General features: G+C 42.8%; 1 protein-coding gene across 1 annotated transcript; it reads right to left on the minus strand.

The window, feature by feature from the left end:
* Window positions 1-3,800: 3,800 nt before the first annotated feature.
* On the minus strand, window positions 3,801-23,138 carry GPR180 (G protein-coupled receptor 180; the record flags this gene model as incomplete). The annotated part of the gene is made up of 10 exons (XM_081909072.1): window positions 3,801-5,058; window positions 5,646-5,723; window positions 6,639-6,830; window positions 9,466-9,623; window positions 11,975-12,024; window positions 15,444-15,624; window positions 17,955-18,155; window positions 20,613-20,771; window positions 22,631-22,798; window positions 23,081-23,138. 10 exons carry the CDS (start codon window positions 23,136-23,138, stop codon window positions 4,900-4,902), a joined length of 1,404 nt encoding a protein of 467 aa, XP_081765198.1. The 3' UTR covers window positions 3,801-4,899.
* Window positions 23,139-24,329: the final 1,191 nt, after the last annotated feature.

Raw genomic sequence — 24,329 nt, forward strand, 5'->3', positions numbered from 1 at the left:
CCCCCCTGCCCCACCCAGTTCTGAATCTTGCTTCAGATTAGAACATTATCTCCAGCATCACCCACACATTTACTGCCTTAAGCGCTAGAAACTTCTTCCAATTTTTTTTTTTTAAAGCTAGGATTCTGGCCCCTTCTGGGCCTGTGATTGCACGAATAGGGAAAGCATAAAAATCAAGGCAGACGATAGGATGTATGCGTGACTGAGAGTGAATCAGAGCATGGAGAAGGTCAGTCAGGGCATCAGCGATTCAAAATGGGTATTGATAATGGCCTTCATCTTTCAAGACCATACCTTTTGGAGAACTGCAAAGAGAACTAAATGGTGCCCTGGTGCCTTAGCCGCTAAATGGTGTCTTACATTCTCAGTTTAAGGGCAGGTGTAACCTAATAATAGAATCTAACAAAATATGAGACAAGGGTCAGAGAATCTGCCTGCAGTTCTGAGATTACTTTTATTGCCATTAGGGCCTGTTCACTTAGAAAATCAGAGTTTCTGTTACATTAGCATCACTTGAAATATTGTGCATATTAGCAGAACAATAGATTGCTTAATTTTTTCCCCTATTCCCATTCTATTTATAAGACCTTTAAAAAAGCCACACACCCAAAGAATGCCCTCTCCACTAATGCACGATACAGCAAGATTATTTTTTTACTCTTAAACCAAAAAATGTGATGAACTAGAATCCAACAATGTGTTGATCGACTAGCTTCTGAGAGAGCACCCTTTCTGTATCCTGAACCTTTTCTAATTATTAACTATGTTGGCTATGTTTGCACAGGTTTCCACAGCTCCAAATACGCCCACTGGGTGCTGCTTAAAGGGCCACAAAGCATGATTGTGCTGGTTCTCTAGGCTGCCCTCTTGCACCATTGCAGGAATTCTAATGATGGGTGGTGTGGCGATCACACAGGGCCCCCGGACGTTTGACGGTCTATTGACCCTGTGCCACCACTGTGATTGCTTTCTTCGCTGCCACCAACCCGTTTCTCCTCTCGGGTACACACGGAGTCCAGTCAGTTGTTAACGTTAACAAATAATCAAGTTTATTTTTAGGCATGAACATTAATTTTTCTTGGCAGTTTCTTAATCTTAGTTCCTTAACTGCCCAATGTGTTCCTAACAACTTCAAACTGATTATTCCAACTATCTATCTGACTCCACCTAACAATTCCTCTCACTCACAACTCGACCAACCCACAGACTATTCCTCCCTCCTCCTTCTCCAACCCCCAACTCTCAACTGACTTTCACACAACTCCCCATCTAACCCTAACTCCTCCTATCAGTTTCCACTGGCCAATCCCATCACTCATTTTAACCCTTTCCTTATGACCCACCTAGGAGGCAAACGCCACAGATGGGCTGCTGAATCAATGTGTGAAACAACAGAGAACTTCAGAGCACACCCATTTTAAAGACCAAAGGCCATAGCACTCGCAGGGACTTACTGTTTTTAAGGGCCATACTGCCAAGAAGCAAATTTCTACAGGGTAAAACTAGATAGCTAGTAGAGGAAGAGCGCCACAGCCAAAGATTAGAGTTAATGACTGGCCAGTGTGGAAACAAAACTTCCTTAAATGGCAGTACAGCTGTAGGATCCAGTCTGGAGAAGTTCAAGCAGAATCTTTCACAGATGAACACCCCTTTCTGTACCAAACTCTGGTCTTTTATTCCTCTTCCCATAATCCCTCCTCATCATCTCAGTCATGAAGGGCAGTGCTGTCTGCCCATACTGAGAAGGAAGCTCTCAACGTTCTTCTGTGTAACTCAGCAGCTTCTGAAAAATAAGGGCGAGAGGAGAAAACAATGCAGCTCACGGCAACCGTTTATCAATAGAAATGGTGTATGTGGACAATTAACAATGTTACCATATGCTGCTGTATGGCATGTATGGGGTTTCGGGGGGGGTAGGACCTCTGGTGGGGGACATGTGGTGCTCCTTCTGGGGTAGTGGGGCCACATTTGGACCCCACCCTGCACTCAGCTCTTACCTGTGGCTTCTAGAAGCTGTCAGCATTCAACAGTGGCCACAGCCCGGGGAACGGTTTCACCTGGTCGGCTAAACCAGGCAAGGGTAGCCAATAGGTCTCAAACCCTTGGTGCATTACGGACTTCTTCTAAAAGTGAAGCAGACTGCATGTGAAGCGGATTGAGTTGATAAGACCAATAGCAAGTCCAATGGTGGAGACAGTTACTGCACATGCTGTAGAGGGAAGTGAAGCAACCTGGGAAGGCAGCCCATCGAGGAGAAGGAGAATCGTAAACTTCCACTGCCTTGGATATACTCATTTGTGAGAAAGGGGGAAGAAAAGGCTGAGGAGTAAGCCCTACACAAATCTGGAGTGGAGTCCCTAAGACGATTGAATGGCATCCTGTACGCCTCTTTCCGGCAATTCCTGAAGCCAAGCTGGTGGCAAACATATTGCTCTGCTTTCCTTTTGAGCGCATCAGCCAGCCTGAGAGCGGGGTCTTGCTGTCTGCCCTGACAGTGGCTTTGGTGCTGCCAACGCAGCAAAAACAAAGTAGGATGCAGCAGTTATGAGTCTTTGCAGCCACAGCAGGTGCTGTGATTCTCCAGTGGTTTGACTTCGCACCCAGTCCACTGACTTTTGAGACAGATGGATGCTGATAACATGCTGATGGTGGACCATTCATCAGAAGCCCAATCATTACATTCTCCCCTAACTTCAACTCCTGGACTCCACTTTATGAGTAGCAACCCCCTGCGGTTAAAATAATCCAATCTCTAATTTGCCGGCACTTGGACTACTGAAAGCAGAAACCACACTGCACAATTAATATGAGAATTGAAGTATCAGAGTTTCATGCATTTTTTCTGGCCAAATGCAACTTTTATCACTCAAGATGACAATTGGTACCATTCCTCACTCTTGGTGCAATGTGTGCATTTTGCGTGAGAGGAAACCCAGATATGTGTTCTCTTGTATTATTAAAAGTTTGTGCCAAAACCCACCTTTCCTATTCTGAATACGAGCACAGAGATAAACACAATTTAAGCCGACAACATTTTGATGTGGCTACCAGAGAAATGCAAAAATTAACGTTGCAGTCGATCTGCTGATGGCATGAAAGTCTACGATTTCAGTCTTTCCAGCCTCAACCTGCCGTTCTTGTCCTGAATTACAAAGAGTAACGAGTGAACCTGTTTAATGAACAACTATGTCATGTTGCCATTTGCCTTAGTCAGAGGCAAAAATGTGGCACCTATAAACTTAAATGAAATCCCGAGACTGATTCTCAAAGCGGTTTGTAACTGGAAGCTCTATTACCTTTAGTAAGGCTTGTGCTGAAGCAGTGCTTTTGAAGACTAGACTGTCTGATTTTAAAGGCTGCATTCCTAAAATTATGTTCAAGCTTGTACTGTATCAGGATTGCTGCCTCAGGCTCCCCTGACGCTCTCCCTGTACGCTCCTGACCAAGTTCTTTGAGGATAAGTCTGCCATAGTTGTATTCCCCACTGCTGCTAATCCTGGTGTGAAGGGGGAAAGAGAGTGGGGAAGGGGATAAGTGGGAAGCATTAGTTTTGTACGGCCTTCTCCTCCTTTCTTCTGGCAGTTGGCTCAACGCAGTGTGAGTATTGCCTTGGAGCAAGTAGGAAGAGTAAATAAGCATGAATCAATCAGCTTTCATGGCTGGCTTCTGATGATGGTACAAACACAGCCTTGTGTCTGGAACTCAGAAAAAAACCTGAAGCGTATTATAAAACTAGCTTCACATTTCCTCCGAGACACCAGTTTACAAGCATGATTTAATAGCACACAACAGCACAGAAATTACTTAACAGGAATGTTTATTTTATATAGCAAAACTCATTCAAATTATTTCAATCTTGAGCAATAAATAGGCACTTCAACAAGAGTATATATTTACAATGGCAGTCTGAATGCTAGGAATCATTTCAAAGTGTGCTTCTACTACAATGGGTGGGAGATGGCAACTACTTAGAACCCACTGCCAACATGGATTATAACAAATCCAGTGAGTATTTTGTTTTTCAATTATTCATAGAAAATTTAATCCTGATTAAGTATCCTTGGGCAGGAATTCATGGGTAGTTGATGACTGAAACTAACATTTATTTGAAATGCTTCTGTTAATTTAATCTGTGAATATGGCTTAATTATGATTGAATCCTCAATGTAAGAGTAATGAATTATATCAGGATTAAAATTCTAGTGCTGCATCACATATTCCCCCCCCCAAGTTTAGGAGATGCTAGCCTGCTGTTTTTATAACCTTAACAATGCCAAGTTTTTGTTTTTTAAAAAGCAAAACTCAAGTTTGTCCATCACCCTTATGCTCTTGTAACATTTGTCACAAACATGGTGTGTAAAAAGCAATTGGTAATCAAGCTGAAATCTGAACTACATCCAAATCTCAAGGCAAGGAAGTGTTTTTTTCTTTTCATTTTCAAAAACACAAATAACAAGTGCTACAGTTTGCTGTAAACATTTTACACTGGTTTCCTGGACCTATTACAATTTTCAAGTCCTTTTAAACTTCTGCACAATTTGCACTGTTTCAAAGCAACTTTAAACCAATATATTATTTTAATTCCAAAAGTGGTCTATGTGATCCATTTATGCTTGTAGTTATGACAATTTGGATCTAGTTCCAACATAAGATGAGGCAGTTTTTAAATGAAAACACCGAGGTTAAGAATTTTCTTTGACTTCATCCAAGGTGCTTTGTCACAATTTTTGAGAAAATCTGCCTCATACCTGCACTCGTTCAGCTCCTGCAGCAGTGTAATTCTGTATTTTGATTGTTTCGTTTCTCCCAAAGATCCTCTGTGGTGGATTCACTGCTGAAAATAGCTGCACATTTCCAAGTCTTTATTGCACATTTGTCAACGGATCTCCCAGATGCATCTCAGAAATGATGCCGACTTTTATGTCCAGATGCTACAGTAAGTGGCAGTGTTACTGAAGAGAGGGAGGAGACTTCCCAGTACAGACTATGGGAAACAAAGAGTCGGTACAGGAGCACCATGGAGAACAACTGGCAGAGGATGACGCCTACGGTAATGACCTAAAATATGAAAGGAAAAGAGAACAAAGGAGAGAGCTTTGTAGGAAGAACAGAATATTCACCTGAAATTTACTGGACCTACCCAGGAATTCACGTTTAGAAGTTCACCTTGAGAATCGCCAGATCTCTTAAAACACAATTTTATGTAGTTTTTCATGGGATCTCTTAACATTACAGTTCTAAAGCTGCCTGCATACATTACGCACATGAAGGGGCAACACAGGTAGGAAGGGACTGTGCAGTTCCCTCTGGCCCCGCCATTCACGTTTTGCAGGCTTTCCTGGAACTTACACAATTAAGATATGAGGAAGTCTACATGCTCAGATTTCCCTGCCTCAAGCATCCACACTAATACATGACGGGTGGGGCCAGGGGAACTTGATGTTCTGGGGGAATGGAAGGGGTCCCACAACCCCCCTCTATACATGTTGCTCCTTCATGTGGAATGATTGAAGGGGGCTACGGGGGGGGGGGAATAGATTCATAAATTCCCATTACTTATCAAAGTTTAACAATCCAAAGTCTTGCATACAATTAAGCCTTCATTTGGTAACTGACTCAAGTTTTATTATGCTGTATCTACCTACCTTCTCTCGCTGGTAATCTCTTAACATTAGAGATATGGATACAAGACTTGGGTGACACAAAAACCAAAGAAGACAGCCCTGAAAGAAGAAGGAAGACCACTATCAGCTAAGGAGCATCTCCATCATTCAGCCCGGACACTGAGGTTCTTCTCCGAGGGCCTTCTGGCGGTTCCCTCACTGCGAGAAGTGAGGTTACAGGGAACCAGGCAGAGGGCCTTATTAGTAGTGGTGCCCACCCTGTGGAACGCCCTTCCATCAGATGTCAAGGACATAAACAACTACAGTGGTACCTCAGGTTACAAACGCTTCAGGTTACAGACTCTGCTAACCCAGAAATAGTGTTTCAGGTTAAGAACTTTGCTTCAGGATGAGAACAGAAATCAGGCTCTGGTGGTGCGGCAGCAGCAGGAGGCCCCATTAGCTAAAGTGGTGCTTCAGGTTAAGAACAGTTTCAGGTTAAGTACAGACCTCCGGAACGAATTAAGTACTTAACCTGAGGTACCACTGTATCTGACTTTTAGAAGACACTTAAAGGCAGCCCTGTTTAGGAAAGTTATCAGCATCATCATCATCATCATGTCAGTACTAAAAGTCACTCTGTCCATTAATGGATCTCTAGTTACATATTTTCATTTTCATTTCACACATTAAAATACGTTCTGTAAATTACCAAGTGCTCTTTTGCATCAAGCCATAGAACATTATGAGAGTCTTGATGTGTAACATCATACCTTGCTTAACCAAACCCTATGTATGTATGTACTCAGAAGTGAAGTCTCACTGTGTTCCATGGGGTTTACTTCCAAGTAAGTGCATAGGATTGTAGCCTCAGACTACAATCCTGTATACAATAACTTGTAAATAAGCTCCATTAAGCACAAGAAACATTTGTAAGTACATATGAGATTGCTCTGTTTTATTTTCCTCCAAACTAGTCACTGCATTCAATAGCGCTCTGGAAGAATACACTGAGTTTCTATATGATGCACATACCTTTGTGAAAGTGATATAGAATTCTCTTTTCAGTGTACTTCTCTCAGTTCGGATGATCTGGTAAAGTCCGCAGCCGAGCGACAGAGCTAGGCAAATTCTCAAGCCAATGAGAAGCCCGCCTGCTAAACTTTGGTGTGAGTGGTAGCTGTGATGATTTGTATCCTCAAACTGTTCCCAAATTAGCAAAATGCCCTGCAAAAGAACAAGGAACACAATTAGAAGATAGTGTCAGATGGATCTTTCTTCATATAACTTTGTACAGTATAAAAACAAAATATGATGGCCCCACATTGTTAGTCTGGGCAGTGGAGAGAGGGGAAGGAGGAACAGAAAGAGTACAATTCGCTGAAGGCCTCTTCAATAAAACTGAGATTCTAGTCAGCAATTGTTTTTTTTTTAATACAATCTTTTTAGGATGTGAGGTGGTCAGGGGTGGACAAAAGTTCAAGCGCTCTGTTTGGGACTGATGTGGATAATTTTGCCTCAATTATAGGGTCTCAATTCAGTGGCAAATTCCATCTGTTGACAGCACCATGCAGGCTTCTATGAGGTGTGACAGGCACTTGCCAAGAGAACTCTGTGAATGGGCTTTTTAGCCTTGGGAGAAGAAATAAACAAGCATTGGTTTAGAAATAATTAGAAGTATGTCGGAGAAGGAAACCTTTCACCTGTGGCCCATTTAGCTTGTTTGTTTAAAAAGTAATATAATCTTTCAATATTCCGTATTTTCCCCTGTATAAGACTAGGCTTTTTTCCCCTAAAAAATAATATAAAAATAGGGGGCATCTTATACATGGGGGCATCTATAAGATGGAAAAATATGGTACCTGTGTGTGTGTGTGTGTGTGTGTGTGTGAGTGTGTGTGTGAGAGAGAGAGAGAGAGAGAGAGAGAGAGAGAGAGAGAGAGAGAGAGATCACAATAAAAACTAAATGGCAGAGAACACTTATCATGGCTGATGTGCATATAATACAGATACCAGCTCAGGGCCACATGTTGTAATGGGGTTCGCAAAGGCATATGGCTGAGAGGTGAAAACTGCTTTTTTCTGCTGAATGCCCATCGATATATGAAGCACAGAGGGCCAATGAATGAATGAATGAATGAATGAATGCTTGGAGACATGTCTCTTCATTCTCTAGACTAGGGTGGATAAATCAAGGCCTAATCCCGTGGCACCCTGAGTTCATACAGGTAATAAGGGGAAACTAGGGAGTTAAAGGGAGAGAACGGAGTGGTAAAAAGAGAAAGAAAAGAGAAGCAGTGCCATCCACCTTTGGTGCCAATATGCAGTCTCCCACAGATTACCCTAAGGGTATGAAGCCCTTGACAGAAAAGAGTTTGTTCACCACTGCTCTAGACAATAGTCCAAGAAGTATATTTTGCCAAAAATGAGAAAGAAAAGAATCCCGTCTATAGGCTCTCATGGAATCTTTAGATAACTGATCAGTTGGAACATTGCATACCTTCCCCTCACCCCCCAAAAGGCATGTAACATTCACATGTGAAATTTTCCTCACAGCTTTTGAGAACATTGGCCTTTTCCTTTCTAGTGATGAGCTGGACAAAATAGTTACCAAATCTTTATTTGAATTTGGTAGAGTTGCTGGGGGGGTGGGGGACGGCGACAGATCAATTACAGTGGACCCTCTAGTTACATACCGCTCTGGATATGCAACTTTCGGGTTACGAACGCAGCAAACCCGGAAGTCTATACTTCTGGGTTTCGTCATGCGCAGAAGCGGCGCCTCTGCCTACAGACTTTTTGGGTTGCGGACGGACCCCTGAAACAAATTTAATTCATATCCGGAGGGTCCATTGTACTTTGGCAACTAGTAAGCCAATGCGAGTGGCGCTGTGGGTTAAACCACGGAGCCTACGACTTGCCAATCGGAAGTTCAGCGGTTCGAATCCCCGCGACGGGGTGAGCTCCTGTTGCTCGGTCCCTGCTCCTGCCAACCTAGCAGTTCGAAAGCACATCAAAGTGCAAGTAGATAAATAGGTACCGCTCTGGCGGGAAGGTAAACGGCGTTTCCGTGCACTGCTCTGGTTTGCCAGAAGTGGCTTAGTCATGCTGGCCACATGACCTGGAAGCTGTACGCCGGCTCCCTCGGTCAATAAAGCAAGATGAGCGCCGCAACCCCAGAGTCGGCCACGACTGGACCTAATGGTCAGGGGTCCCTTTACCTTTACGCCAATGCTGGTATGAAGAGAAAAACAGTTTGCCTGTGGCAGCGGCGGCAAACATGATGCCCTCTAGACACTGGGCTACAAATTCCACCATCTCTGACCATTTGCCATGTGGTCAGGAGCTGATAAGGATTTTAGTCCAACAACATTTGGGTGGGTGAGGGGGGCAGGCTGGCTTCCCCTGGCTTAAGACAGCAAAGGAAGTTCCTGATTAAGAGCAGATTTGAACGAGGGACTTCCCATTTCACACTTTGGGCTGATGCAGTATATCAGTGTAGCTAAAGGAGAGACTTTGAGTGACCCTGGAAATACTTAGCCATCAGTGAGGATTTATAAAATGTACAACCAGGTACTCGGGGCTGCTACTTTTTCGGGAGCTAGGTATTACATTAAATCCTCTGTCAGCCTGCAAGAGCTCTTCTGAAGAGTTTTTCAATCATCTGTATCACTACCATCAACAGCAGCATTTGCAGTCTTTCGGGTTGGAGACCCTTTCACAACATTCCCAAAGGAACATTAGTATAGACAGCCTCTTCTCTTCATGCAGGACCATTATCACATCATATGCTTATTAATGTTTCTTAATTACCCCACAAAGCACTTCCACAGTAAATCAAACACCCAGCATGAAAACAGACCTGTGTTACCACGACAGCTATTGCAATGGCTGTGGATGTTGGAGTGGAATCCCACTGGAGAGGTTTACTCTGAGATTTCTTCATTCTCCCTATTGTCCATCCCATGCACAAACTGAGCAGTAGATAGAGCATCTGCACCTGAGAGATTATGTCGCACACTAAGGGGAAGAACATTAATATAATTGAATTGTCTGAATTACGTCACCAAGAAAAACCGCTGTATAAAATGGCCTCTTGTAAGGCTGTACTTCTGCAAAACATACATAAGAGGTCAATTAACACTGTTGTAAACACTTCAATATAACTAGCGGGATAATCTAGCCTAGATAAATAGTATGCATACTGACCAGCACTCTTGCAGTGTACAAATTCGTTTAAATTTTGTCCATTGGTGTTCCAATACGAAGTTTCTTGTATACACTGGCTTTTTCCTCAATATTTAGAGCCTCTGCTGTACGCAATGTCCTCTAGTGGAAGAATGCAATTTTCATAATCTGGACCAGACTTCCCCAACCTTGGGACCCAACATCTTCATCACCCCCAACAACTGGCCATGATGTTAGCGAAGGCTGGTCCAGAGCTTTACTGTGGCTGTCACTGCAACCACAGCATGAACAGTTTGCAGGGACAGCCTTGCATGGCTTTTAATCTATTTTTGGAACGCTTAAACCAGAATCAGATATACGGAACGCACAAGGAAGAAGGAAAATGCCATAAAAATATTTCTGAAATGAGAGGGGACAAAATGAAGGAGGACCATGATTTCATGCTAATGTTTTTCCCCTCCCTCTTGAGAGTATGTACACGTCATCTATCCAGAGCTGTTCTGTATGTGTCCAGAAAAGCATCTTTTTTTTTTAAAAAAAAGTCTACGTCACCAGATGCATCCAGTACAGTGGTACCTTGGTTCTCAAACGCCTTGGGTTCCCAAATGCTGAAAACCCAGAAGTAAGTGTTCCGGTTTTCGAACGTTTTTCAGAAGCCGAACATCCGATGGGGTTGTTTCTGGAGAACCTGCACCAATCAGAAGCTGTGCCTTGGTTTTTGAACATTTCAGAAGTCAAACGGGCTTTCGGAACAGATTAAGTTTGGCGCTTTTGTTTCTGCCATTTATTTTGCGTTTTTGTTTTTCAGGCTTTTTCAGTTCATTTGTTTTTTTGTGACTGTGTGGAACCCTGTTCAGCTACTGACTGATTGGTTGTGCGACTGAGAAAATGGATAAAAGCCCCCCATCCAAACAATTACTATCATCAGTGCAGGTAAGAAAAAAATAATAATTTTAATTTTTATCATCTACAATACTGTCTTATTTAATAAATAGTACAGTAACTTGATTATTGCTTTCATTTTATGGATCAATGGTCTTGTTAGATAGTAAAATTCATGATAAATTGCTGTTTTAGGGGTTGCTTTTAAAAGTCTGGAACGGACTTATCCGTTTTGCATTACTTTCTATGGATAAGTGTGCCTTATCCATTGGTTTTGGAATGCTTTGGTTTTGGAACAGATTTTCAGAACGGATTAAGTTTGAGAACCAAGGTACCACTGTATTTGCCACACAACAGCAACACAGTCACCTTTTGTACACTGAGGGTCAACAGTTGCAATAGCTAGGGACAGAAATGTGTTTTTTCCCCTGACACTGGCAGGAGATACACTGGTTTGCAATTAAGTAAGTTTTGCCACAACAAAAGCATTGGCTGCTCCAATTAACACTGCACAGTCCTCCTGGAAGTACAAGAGCCCCAGGAAACTGCACAGTATTGTAATAATTGTACCCAATAGATTCTACGCAATATGCTACAAGAAAAATTAAATTAAATTAAAATCAGGACATGTAAGGGTGGAGTCGTGTTGGCATATCTTGAAATAGTAAAGCTGTCAGGTTTAGCTTTTGCTGCAAGAAATTCAGCGAAGGCGTATGGAGACTTGAGTCTACAACGTCTGGGGAAAATGCACACCTCTTTTGTGAGGAAGCAAGAGAAAGAAACTGGAAGTGAGGAAAGGAGCAGTGGCAAATCATAGAGTGGGATCTAACCTGTGCCACGTCTTTACAGGAATATTTGCACAAGAAACTGTCTGCCTGGAACACCCTAAGGGGGGAAATGAAATTTGTTTAGCTGAAGCGATTTAACTTGTAGTTAAGCTGCAATCCTATATTGACTTATATGAATGAAGTTTTACTGATTTCATGGGGCTTAGTTTTGAGCAGAATGCTTGAGTGGACTCTAACACTGTTCTAAAAAGCGTAACTATTTTTAATAAATAAGGGTAAAGAGCTCTATTTGCTGCAGGGGCTCCTTCAGACGCAGCCGGGAATTGCAACTCTGTGCAAAGACAGTTTTCTAGGTGTGGCTTAAATTTTTTATCTAATATTTTAAACCACTCTGACTTCCCAACAGACTCAGCATTTCATGTTATACAAGATATATTAACATCCAGATAACGTGTTTCCCTAAAACCAACGTCCTCATTTGTGACCAGCTCAAAGAAAGCAAGATGTACTTACGCTCTGCAAGGCTTCCCATAAAAGGGGCTCCTACTCCATTTTTAGAGTAACTAAAAAGGAAAACCAGCTTGATAAATTAGCCTATACTAAAGAAATATGCATCATAAAAGCATAAACTAATTGCAAAACACAACCACCACTAATATTATTTTTGGATATTAAAAAAAAAGGAAAATAACTTTGTAAAAGCTTTAAGAATACATAACATGAAAATCAGCTGGGTTTGCCTCCAGCTTGTAAATGATAAAGGAAATGGGCAAATCTACTAGCATATAACTATTTTGCATTCCGCACAGAAGCTCCAGAATTCTGCTTTTCTCATATGAATTTCTGTGAAGCAGATTTGACTTCTTAACAGAAGAGGCTACACTAGCGGTGCGCAGTGGCATGCAAATTGGATTGATTTGGAGGTCTCCTGCCTCCCAAAATGCAATGCCAATACCTCCCTGAGTTGGATTAGCTGCTGCACATAATGTCCTTTCTCTGCACTGTATTTCCTATTTTTCTTTAGGTCCACAAGTTTTGCAATAAGTGGAGCTGTCCAAAACGTTGCCTGCAGAACACTGAAAAGCTGGCGATTGTTTTTTGTGAAAGTGCAGCAGAAGAGGACTTTCAAAAACCTAAAAGCTTTTATTTACTTACTTTTTAAAGTGTTTTTTTAATTGGAGGGCAAAAGAGCAATACACATATATATATAGAGAGAGAGTGTAAAAAGTGGAGTGGTAAAAAGGTAAAGGGACCCCTGACCGTTAGGTCCAGTCGTGGCCGGCTCTGGAGTTGCGGCGCTCATCTCACTTTATTGGCCGAGGGAGCCGGCGTACAGCTTCTGGGTCATGTGGCCAGCATGACTAAGCCGCTTCTGGCGAACCAGAGCAGTGCACGGAAACACCGTTTACCTTCCCGCCAGAGCTGTACCTATTTGCCTACTTGCACTTTGACGTGCTTTCAAACTGCTAGGTTAGCAGGAGCAGGGACCGAGCAACGGGAGCTCATCCCATCGTGGGGATTCGAACCGCCGACCTTCTGATCAGCAAGCCCTAGTTTCTGTGGTTTAACCCACAGCGCCACCCGCGTCCCCTCCAGAGTGGTAGGCCTCAGTTAAGTTTAAATGCAGCAAATCTAGAGGAACCAACAATAACGACAATTGATCAATACATCTGAGTTGAAAGGAAGCTGAAGCATACATGTTTAATTACAAGAAAATAAAATTAACCTTTAGAACAGCATATTTAGGCTTTATAGTGGAAAGTGACAAGTTTGTTTCTTCACCTGTTTTCAGCACTGAATTGTATTCCCTACTACAAAACCTAAATGAGCTCTGCTAAATGGTTATTTCCTATCTCACTCTTTTGTACAGAGAACAATGATGATCTATTGGGGATGGTGTAAATATTAGGAGATAGATGTGTTTCCTACACACCCACACACCAGTGTTTCCTGCAGCAAATATGTATTACATAAAGTGTGGGAAACATTCACACCTGTGAATGCATATGGAGACTTTGGAGATTCAGGGTTCCAACATACATTTACAGTGGTACCTCAGGTTAAGTACTTAATTCGTTTCGGAGGTCTGTACTTAACCAGAAACTGTTCTTAACCTGAAGCACCACTTTAGCTAATGGGGCCTCCTGCTGCTGCCGCGTCGCCGGAGCACGATTTCTGTTCTCATCCTGAAGCAAAGTTCTTAACATGAAGCACTATTTCTAGGTTAACGGAGTGTGTAACCTGAAGCGTATGTAACCTGAGGTACTTAAGGTACACGTTTGTACATCTTTTATGCTGTTCTAGGAAACAGCAGTGTAATACTGTGGTACCTCGGGCTACAGACGTTTCAGGTTACAGACTCCGCTAACCCAGAAATAGTACCTCGGGTTAAGAACTTAGCTTCAGGATGAGAACAGAAATCGTGCTCCGGTGGCGCGGCGGCAGCAGGAGGCCCCATTAGCTAAAGTGGTGCTTCAGGTTAAGAACAGTTTCAGGTTAAGCACGGACCTCCAGAACGAATTAAGTTCTTAACTCGAGGTACCACTGTATTGCAGTATATGTAGCAAAAACATTTATTGAGCAAAGCAGGGAGCTGCCCTAAGATACATGTAGCCTACCTTTGCAGAGTTGTTCAGGTAATTGTATCAGTGTGCCTGAGAGTTCAAAACCTGCTGTTCCCGTGCTGGGGCAGACCAGCACCCTGCATTTTGCTCTACCACCCTTGTGTGGTGATTTGCAGAAAGAACATTTCAGATTCAATCTGAAGGGAACAAAGGAACATGGGTAGGAATGACGTCTGGGTCAACTGCAGGCAATGGAGGACGATGGAGGCCACTTACACTGAGCGGCTTGATTGCTGTGAGGAAATGGGAAGGGAGCAAAAAAGTCGAAAGGAAAAGTTTGAATTCTGAAGGGTCCAGCAGTGTTAAAGGACGCTCTATAGGAGCTCCCAAAGCTTTGGAGGGAGCGGCTGGAGCTCCAAGATCAAGCACAGATACATTCCACCATACGTGGTGGGAATGTAAGAAAGTAAAGAGTTTCTGGGGAGCAATTTATAATGAATTGAAAAAGATGTTAAAATACACTTTTGTTAAGAAACCAGAAGCCTTTCTTTTAGGGATTACAGGTAAAGAAATAAGAAGAAAAGACTGTAAACTTTTCCAGTATGCAGTTAGGGCAGCAAGAATTCTATTGGCCCAGAAATGGAAACAAGAGGAAATACAGTCAATTCAAGAATGGAGAATGAAATTCACTGACGATGCGGAACTGGACAAACTGACTGGGAAAATAAGATATGTCCGAAACCAAAAGTTCATCGAAGATTGGGGAAAATTTGTAGATTATCTGAAAAATATATGTGAGGAGCAAACAACGCTAGTGGGGTTTCCAGAAGCACTGTAAAATTTTAAAGAGGTATTGTTGAAAGAAAATAGAAAAGGGAGGGAAGACAAATGGCAATGCAATTAAAGGAATGTGTATTGAAGGGTAAAAATGAATGATTACCAGAGAAGCTGAAGGAAGACCAAAATTTGTACTTTGTTAAAATCAATTAAAATTTGGATAAAATTGTATGATTGTATTGAAAACTAATAAAAATTTATTATAAAAAAAGATCAAGCACAGATACACGGTGTAATCGAGACCCACAGCAAACTGCCTCAAGAGCTGCCACTGAAGCAGAAATTCTCGAAATAAAAGAAATTTGGGCCAATTTGACAATGTAAATTCCTTCTTGAAACCTGGGAAAGTCACTACCAAAGCAAGACCAGGGATGGAAGACCTGTAGCCCTCCAGATGTTGGACTCCACCCTGCATTTGCTCCAGGCAGAATCCCCAATGATCAGGGGTGATCACTGTCAAACAACATCTGGAGAGCCACAAGTTCCCCATCCCTGACACAGACAGCACTAGACATGGAAGACCAATGATGTTACTCGGTATGGCAGCTTCGTATGCCCAAAGGCGGAGGGTTTAAATTTACCTTGAAAAATGTAGGTAGTTAGCAAAAGCGGAAGCGGCTTGCAAGAGCAGAACAGTCGACAGAACTTTTAACACAGTGTGCATAGGCCCTGCTTTTTTAATCGTCTGCCACAATGTCTGAGCGTATATGCAAGCAGCGACGAAGTATGCCAGAACAAGCAGGAAGAAGAACTCATGGAGGCCTGCAAAGAGAAGAAATACCTTACATAACATTTCTTTACTTAGATATTTAATGTCCAATCCTTAAAAAAATAAAAAAAATAATACCAGAGCTAAAATAATGACAAAACACAGTAGCAACCTGACCAGATAAAATTTAAATTAAGAACAGAAGTCTCAAAGGGAAACTCAAAAGGGTTTCACCCAGTAAGGGTACTACAGAAAACGACTCATCTCTGGTGCGCAAAGATGAGCCTATTGAACAGGCCAAAGAAGTGGTTGAACAGGCCAAAGCAGGGTTATTATTAATACAGGCCTATATACTGAGTAATTTCAACAGAGACAATTGCTAGCTCAGTTTTAAAAAAGGCTGGAAATTTTTTTTCTATTAATAAATAGAAGCAAGAAACTGCCCCAGCAGATTGCAAGTACTGTGCTCGCATATATACTCACAATACCAGCATAACAACACTGGAAATGCTGGAATCTTGTCATTAATTATGTTTGTTACCTGTCCCAGGTCCCAGCATAGGCTGCATCTAAAAGATAATGCAATACATTTCTGCTGATATGCCTTAACCTATGTTGTCGTGTGCTACCTTTCAAGGGCATTGCAACCAATTTATTTCAAAGAACCAATTAAGATGTGACCAAAGAATATTGTGTTCCTTCACCAAAATAACTTAATAGGTTTTAAAATAACTGTTAACTATAACACCAATATTTCCAGTGTGATGCTGGTACAATGGAATATTGCTTACAAACCTTGGGGACAGATATTGAATTTTCTTGTTTCTGTGTAATAACAAATAATTTGCAGCCTACTTTATTTTTACTAAGCCGGCAACCGTCTCTGTTGAAATTACTAAGTATATATGCAAACAAATGCGCCTTGTAAGAAGTGTCTGAAACTTACTGTGCTTAGTGACAAGAATCTAGCCTTTGGGTAAATGTAGCTTCTCTTTGCAGTCATGGAATAGAGCTGACTTTGCAATACAAACATTATACGTTTGCCTTGAGGATATGGCATTTGTGAACAGTGCTCTCAACTCAACAAATCTGTTTATACGAAGACCTCTTTGTTGCTGTTGTAATGTCTTTTGCTAAAGCAGTTGACAAACACCGAGTGACTGAAATGTTTCAAGCACAGCACACACAGAAGTATAGTAAACGCCAGGATAGTAGTATATGCATGTCAGGCACTCCCAGGCTAATGCCACATCCATTGTGAATGGGCATCAATGCCACGCTTCACACACAAAATATTATTGCTTCCCAAGGGTGTGATTCTCCGAACCCTAGCTTGAAAGCGTCACTGAATTAATGGGATTTACTTCTGCGTAAACATGTGGAGGTTGGCACTATAAAAAGTGCTTCCCATGCACTCATATCTCTATTTTTCCTCACAATACCAAAAAGAGATGTTTGCAGCAAGTTTGCTGCATATATTCATAGCGATTGCAGCGTTTGAAGAGGAGGTTCTCAGGTGTCTGTTGGCAGACATACATTTCTGTTCAAATATAATGCTGGACATGCTCCAAACACCACTTTTTCATACAGAACAAAGAAGCTTCCCCTTTTGCTTCAGACTTGCGGACACAATTGACTCACCGAGATTTTACTATGCCAACATTTGAGAGGCCGTGCAACAGATGTGTGAAACATTCATCTTACCACTAGATGTCATTGCTGCAACATTTAAAAGGCATAGCCAGACCACAATGCACTTATTTTCAGTTTTGAATGAATGATGTTCGTGTTCTATGGTGTGTAACATGAAGATGAATTAAAGAAACCTGGTCCCTGAATTTCTCAATATTTTATTTTCCTTTTATACTTGTGTGGATTTTTTTTCCTGTGTAAGAAGTAGTCATTTATCTCTGTTACATTGTAAATTCTTAGCCCATTCAATGAACCCCAAAGAACTTTCTTTAAAGCTGTGTTTGCAGTCAGAACTAAAGTGCCATATATATATTAGCAACTAATGTTAATTATGTAATAATAAAATTGAAGTGGTTGATTCTATTAATATGTTACTGTATCTTCTGAGACATCACAATTAGAATGCACCAAAAATGGAACTAAGTAGATACTTTGGGTAATTGTCCTGGATTGTAGAAAAAAGGTAAAAAAAAGTGGGTGAACACTAATCTATTCGGGCAAATTAAAGTTATCAGACACTTCAAAGTCATTGTTATATGACTAATCCTATACTTTTTCCAAGCAAGTATGTTTCCCTCATCCTATAGATAACTGGATAGCAACATCTAATATATGTATACAATTTAATGGGTTATTTTTGCCTGTCACTTCCCCAACCAATTTCCTCCAAAGTCCAGAAGAAACATCTTACCTGATTCCCCTGCGCTAAAGTGATCTAAAGGATTCCCTTCCGCATCTGGATTTAGTAACACCATTTCAAATTGAACTTCCTCGGATTCAGAGTCCTCATAATTCACCGCACAGGTAAACTTGTCAACATAAAACACATACCATGTGTCAGGATATGGAATCTGGGACACAGTCAAATTTTGTTCTGTGCTGTTCAGGTGCACTGCAAAAGGAACCAGACTTGAATAAACTCAGAAAGCTTTGGCTTACAGGACATAAAACAAGGCTGGAAAACAAGAAACTTTTCAGGTTAGCTATGGCTAAGGAATGCAAAAGGCGTTTTTGCCAGATGCACATGCATCAAGGTGCTTTTTAAAAAACAGATCCATATGATGCATTTGTGTTACATGTTTTAGTGTGCCTGTACCCCTTAAAAACCATACGGTTCAATGCATACACATGTTAAGCAGTTTCAGTTATCTTTTAATTTCAGTAGGAGGCAGTTAAGCATGTGCATAACTAACTCACTGCAATCAATGGGATATAAAAGTGCTAAGCTGTGCTTAGATTGTGATCATAATATTTGGTCTAGTTCAAATGTTAATTCAGTGGCATGCCTTCAGCCCCAAACCACATTCTCAATTCTCTACTTGTCCATGGTAAAATCTGAACAGGCTGGGCTAAAGGAAAAGGGGGGGGGGATTCAATTATAACTAGACTTGTTCATATAAATACACACATGATGCTACAATAATGTTTTTAGTATCTGTTCAATTCAGTTATATAATTATACTGTCCTGAGATATAATTTGCACGTCTTTATTTTGATCAATAAAATTAAGAATGAGCATGATTAGCACTTCTTTGATAATAACTGTAAGAGGAACTTCGATATTTTGTACATTAAATATTTGTGCTCCACAAATGTTATATTAAGCTTTAGATTCTGAACTGCTGACTTCATTTTCAATGAGTCTGTAATTGGACCATGGTAGCGTATGGGGAGATAGGATGATACAAATGACTTAATTTTCCCAGAAACTAAACAACACTGCACGCTCATTCTATGCTAGCTTACTTATGAACTAAATATTAACACTCAAGATATTCAAAGACAAACCACAATTAAGTGATGAAATTTGTTTTAAACCAGCTGTAAAGAGAGCAGAGCAGTCTACAAGTATTTTGAAGAGATAAAATGTTTAAGAGAGATGAGAAGCAAATATTTAGAAAACAAACAGACACTTTGTGCAATGCAATTCTATGCATATCTACTCTGAGGTAATTGCCACTGAGTTTAGAGGAACTTGCTCCCAGGTATGTGTATATAGGATTGCAGACTTATCGATGTATCTTAAAAACTCAGACATTATGCCAGCAATGAGGAACTTGGGGTCCTCCAGATGTTCTTGGACTACAGCTCTCACCGTCGCTGACAGTTGGTCATGCTAGCTGTGGCTGATGGGAAATAGAGGCCAAAACATCTGGAGGAACGCACCTTCCCCATTGCTGCCCTAAAGCTCTTGGCATAAAAGCAGGGATGGGAAACCTGTAGCCCTCCAGATGCTATTGAACCAGCTCCCATCAGCCCCACCCAGTCAGAATGGTCAAAGGTCAGGGATGACAGCTTTATCTGGAGGGCCATAGGTTTCCTTCTCTTGAATGTGAGCATAGTCCAGGGGTGGCCAACTCCCAAGAGACTACGATCTACTCACAGAGTTAAAGACTGGCAGTGATCTACCTCCTTTTTGGGGGTTCAGATCAAAGAAGTTGTTGAGCTTTTTTAGGGGAGCCAAACTTGTTGAGCTTCTTTGGGGGGAGCCAGTGATCTATCAGTGATCTACCACAGATGTCCAGTGATCTACTGGTAGATCACAATCTACCTGTTGGATGTGCCTGGATAGTCTATACCTGTAAGAGCTTGGATTCTAACAGGTTCATGGTAGAAAAGTTTCCTCCTTCCAATCCCAATGCCCTCTAAATCCCAACCAAAATTGTTTAGGAAGACTCCTGATTTCCTGGAGAGAGGGGTTTTGGTGGAATAATGGGCCGGGAACTTATCTTACGATGCAAGGCATTTTTTCAATAATTACAAAACTTTCCCCCGATGGATTATCATGGCAGTTTTGATACTTCTCAGATTAAAAATGGTGGTCACAATTTGAGCAGGCTGCTTTCTGGATTGAGGAAAGGGCAGCCAACATGCTGCTGTGTGCATTTTGCATGTGCTGAGCTGCTTCTTGCACATGATGCGTTGCTGTGCATATTTTTATGTGATGTGCTATTGCACATGCTTGCTCATGACACAGTTCAGCCTACTGCTGCATGTGCCTGCACGAGACACACTGCTGCACACATTACTGTGTGAATGTGCTGTGCATTGCTACTGCATGTATATTCCCCCAATATGAAAATTGTGGCTGAAAAACCACAGGAAAGTGCATGTATGAAGGCTAAGTTGCAATCAGGCACAATATATACTGCTTGTATGGCATGGAAGTTAAGTCTAGGTAACTTGGCTTACAATTTCATGCCTTTTGTTTACATGAGCAAATTTATAAACACCATAACTCTTCTCTTAGTTTTTTCTTCATCCTAAACCTATTGTTCAACTGATGCATATAATAAGCTATGAACTGACTCAGTATATTTATGACACCCACCGCCCATTCGAACTCACTTATCAGCTGAGCTTTGGCCAATCTCTCTTTACAGCTGTAATCCTGGTAGCTTTCTTGCAGCTTTAGCCATTCCTGAGCTTGAAAGAGGTGAAGCTTGGCTTCTTTTCCAACTGCTGTTGCTACATTGTTGATTCTGACATACAGAAGAGCACAATCACCTTGATATTTAAAAAGAAGTCAAAGTCTATTACACAGATAAGGACGGAAATAAAGGAGAAATATTATCTAGATGGCAGAATCGCCTCTTAATGCAAACTGCTGCCTAGTGTTCATTTTCCTACCAATATTTAGGTCAAGAAATAGTTGTATTAGATGCCTGCAATTATTTTTCCAGCTTACATCAAGGCACAAAAAAAATCCAAACTGCAAAAATGCTCTACATTGGGCTGCTATATATTTATCTTAAAATAGGATTGTAGAACCTAGATTTATTTGGGGAAGGGCACTTTGGACATTCTGACGTGGGTATAAAAAATGTTTTGGATTGTCCCTGCTGCAAACCAGCAGAAAGGAGATGCGACTAGCAAGGCAATGCTTGTCATTTGACAGCTGCCTGCAGGATAGATAGCTCACTCAGTAGAAGAGCATGAAGCACTTTATTTCAGGGTTGTGAGTTTGAGCTCCATGTTGAGCAAATAGATTTCTGTATTGCAGGGGGTTGGGCTAGGAGACCTTCGTGATCCCTTCCAACCCTACGATTCTATGACCCTCCAAAGGGGAAAACAAGAAGCCATTCCAACAGGAGAGAAACTCCTGCTGCAACAGCACCGTCCTCCCTCTTTGACAGCGAATGCTGTTTGTTAAAAGTGGGGCATGCAAAATTTAATTGCTTACCTAAGATATATAAAAAGGGAAAGGACCCATGGACAGTTAAACCCAGTCAAAGGCAACTATGGGGTTGCGGCGCTCATCTCGCTTTTAGGCCAAGGGAGCTGGCGTTTGTCCACAGACAGCTTTCTGGGTCATGACTAAACCGATTCTCGCACAATGGAACACTGTGACGGAAACCAGAGCGCATGGAAACACCATTTACCTTCTCTGCCACAGCGGTACCTATTTATCTACTTGCACTGGTATGCTTTCGAACTGCTAGGTTGGCAGGAGCTGGGAGAGAGCAACGGGAGCTCACTCCATGGCGGGGATCTGAACCTCCAGCCTTCTGATCGGCAAGCCCAAGAGGCTCAGTGGTTTAGACTACAGCGCCACACCCTTCCCTTTACCTTTACAGTCACTTATATATGCAGGACTAAATGGTCTAAACCACTGAGCCTCTTGGGCTTGCTGATCAGAAGGCTGGAGGTTCGAATCCCTGTGATAGAGTGAGCTCCCGTTGCTCTGTCCCAGCTCCTGCCAACCTAGCAGTTCGAAAGCACACCAGTGCAAGTAGATAAATAGGTACCGCTGTGGCGAGGAAGGTAAATGGCATTTCCATGCGCTCTGGTTTCCGTCATGGTATCCTGTCGCACCAGAAGCGGTTTATTCATGCTGGCGAGATGAGTGCCGCACCCGATAGTCACCTCTGACTGGTCTTAACCATCCAGAGATCCTTTACCTTACCTATATCGGTGACGATATATATGGCTGCAAGATCAGCTGAGGTCCAGTCAGAGCCGTAGCTACAGGGGGAGCCAAAGGGCGGTAGACTTCAGCATGGGGCGGGTCTCAGAGCCCCCTGGAGTCGGGGCAAACCCTTGTCAAAAAGGCGTGGAAGCGGGTGCAGACAGCAGAAAACGCCCTGGCAGGTGATCCCTCACATCCCTCCTTCTCCCAACCGAAGGCTCTGCTGCGCTCCATCCGGAGCTCGGTGTGCATAGGATCGCGCTGCGCAAAGGCGCATAACGCTTGGAAACGGGCGCAAACAGCAGAAAACGCCCTGGCACGGGGCCCCTCGCATCCCTCCGTCTCCTCCCAACCGAAGGCCCTGCTGCGCTCGATCCCGAGCTCGGCGCGCATAGGATCGCGCTGCGCAAAGGCGCTGGGCGGGATCCTCCTCCAGGCCGGGCAGCGCCCAGCTTACCGTGGAACTGGAACTGCGCCGCCGCCTGGCCAGCTCCGGCGGCCGCGCTGGAGAAGCCGCCCCGGACCGTCTTGGCCTGCGCCGCCGGGAGCCACGCACCGCAGCACAGGGCGGCCCAGGCGAGCCAGAAAGCCCCATGGTCGTTCCCTCGGCGGCGGGAGCGGCCGCCTCAGTCACCGCTTTCTCATCCCCGTACCACGTCTACAACCTCACGGGTGGGCGGGCGGGAGCGGGATTGACCGCGCAGCTAACCAATAGCGTCCTTCGGATCGGCGGGATGGGCGGGGCCAGCCGATAGAGACGGGAATACTTCCGGCCTGCCGCCCGTTTGAATCCCCCACTTCTGCGCGCGGCGGCGGTTGCTAGGGAACGAGCTCTCCAACCGCGTGACCCGGCCGTGTTTGACGAGCCTGTTGATTGGTTGCTGGGTGGGTAGGGGGGCGGGGAAACTTCCAAAGAAGGGCAGAGGGTGAGGGAACGCGGCGTCAGAAGGGGCTCGTGACGTCATGGCCGCGGGACACGTCTTATACACAGGATGATTATGGTCATTAAGATGATTATTTATTGAATTTATATACCCCGAGGTCTCAGAGCGGTTCACAGAACAAAATCAAAAGACTAAAAGCACCAAATATATAATCAATATTCGTATTTTACTTTATAGTCAGAATCAGAAGAATCTTTGATTTGCATCAGCCACTAAGCAATAGCAATAAAATAACTTGTACTGAAGAGATAAAAACTATACAAAATGTATTTTGCAGGTTTACATCAATAATCAGATAATAGATCTTATTCTAATTGCCCCCGCTAGAAGCCTTTCAGTTTTTGCTGTCACCTGATCATCTTTATCTGCTAAAAGAAAGCAATGGTCGAGCGACAATAATAGATGGGTAATAACTTCACTCCTCAAATCTTTACAAAAGAGTGCAAGCCAGAAGCACATGAGCCACTGACTCAATACTGCCATCTCCACAGAGACGCAACCACCCTTCTCTCTGTGCATGCCTCCCCTTTTTCAAAAAAATAAATTGTACAGTATAGGGAGTCAAACCAACCCCACTAGCCTATTTGCCTAACCTGCTTTATTTCAGAATTAAAAAGATTTGCAAAAGGTGCCAGGAGACCTCACTGCAACGTACACTCCCCATTAGAGTAAATAATTTGCCAGATTTGACCTTTTCATATATTTCCTTCGTGGTTGTGTAATAATGTCCAGTCAGCCAACTTGAGGACATATTGAACGTGTGATCCCAGCCACCTGGAGTCACGGGTTAAATGGGAGATCCAAGGGCGGTTCACGGAATAAAATACAGGGTAAAACGCAGGTAAATATAATTAAAGCAAAACAACAAAACTAAAACTCCCCTCCTTTCCCACGGATAACATTTAAAAGGGTGTAGGATATTCAAAAGTCTGGTTGAAGAGGAGCGCATGCCGCCTTTGCACAGTGCCAGCCGCGCTCAAGGCGGTCGACGACAGAAGGAAAAAGCACATCGTTGCCACATAACAGAAAAAAACTGAATATATATATTTTTTGGGGGGGGAACAACTTTATTTTATCACGCCCAGTTTTAGAAAGAGACGAGCGCCCGAGTGCGCATGCCCAGGACACCCCCCCACCCTTGCGCTACGTTCGCCGAACGAAGATAGAGGCGCACGTGCAAAGGTCGCTGTAGGTGACAGTAGCAGGCGGAAG

This window comes from Podarcis melisellensis (genome assembly GCF_964234715.1).
Source record: "Podarcis melisellensis genome assembly, chromosome: 4".
Taxonomy (NCBI): Eukaryota; Metazoa; Chordata; class Lepidosauria; order Squamata; family Lacertidae; genus Podarcis; species Podarcis melisellensis.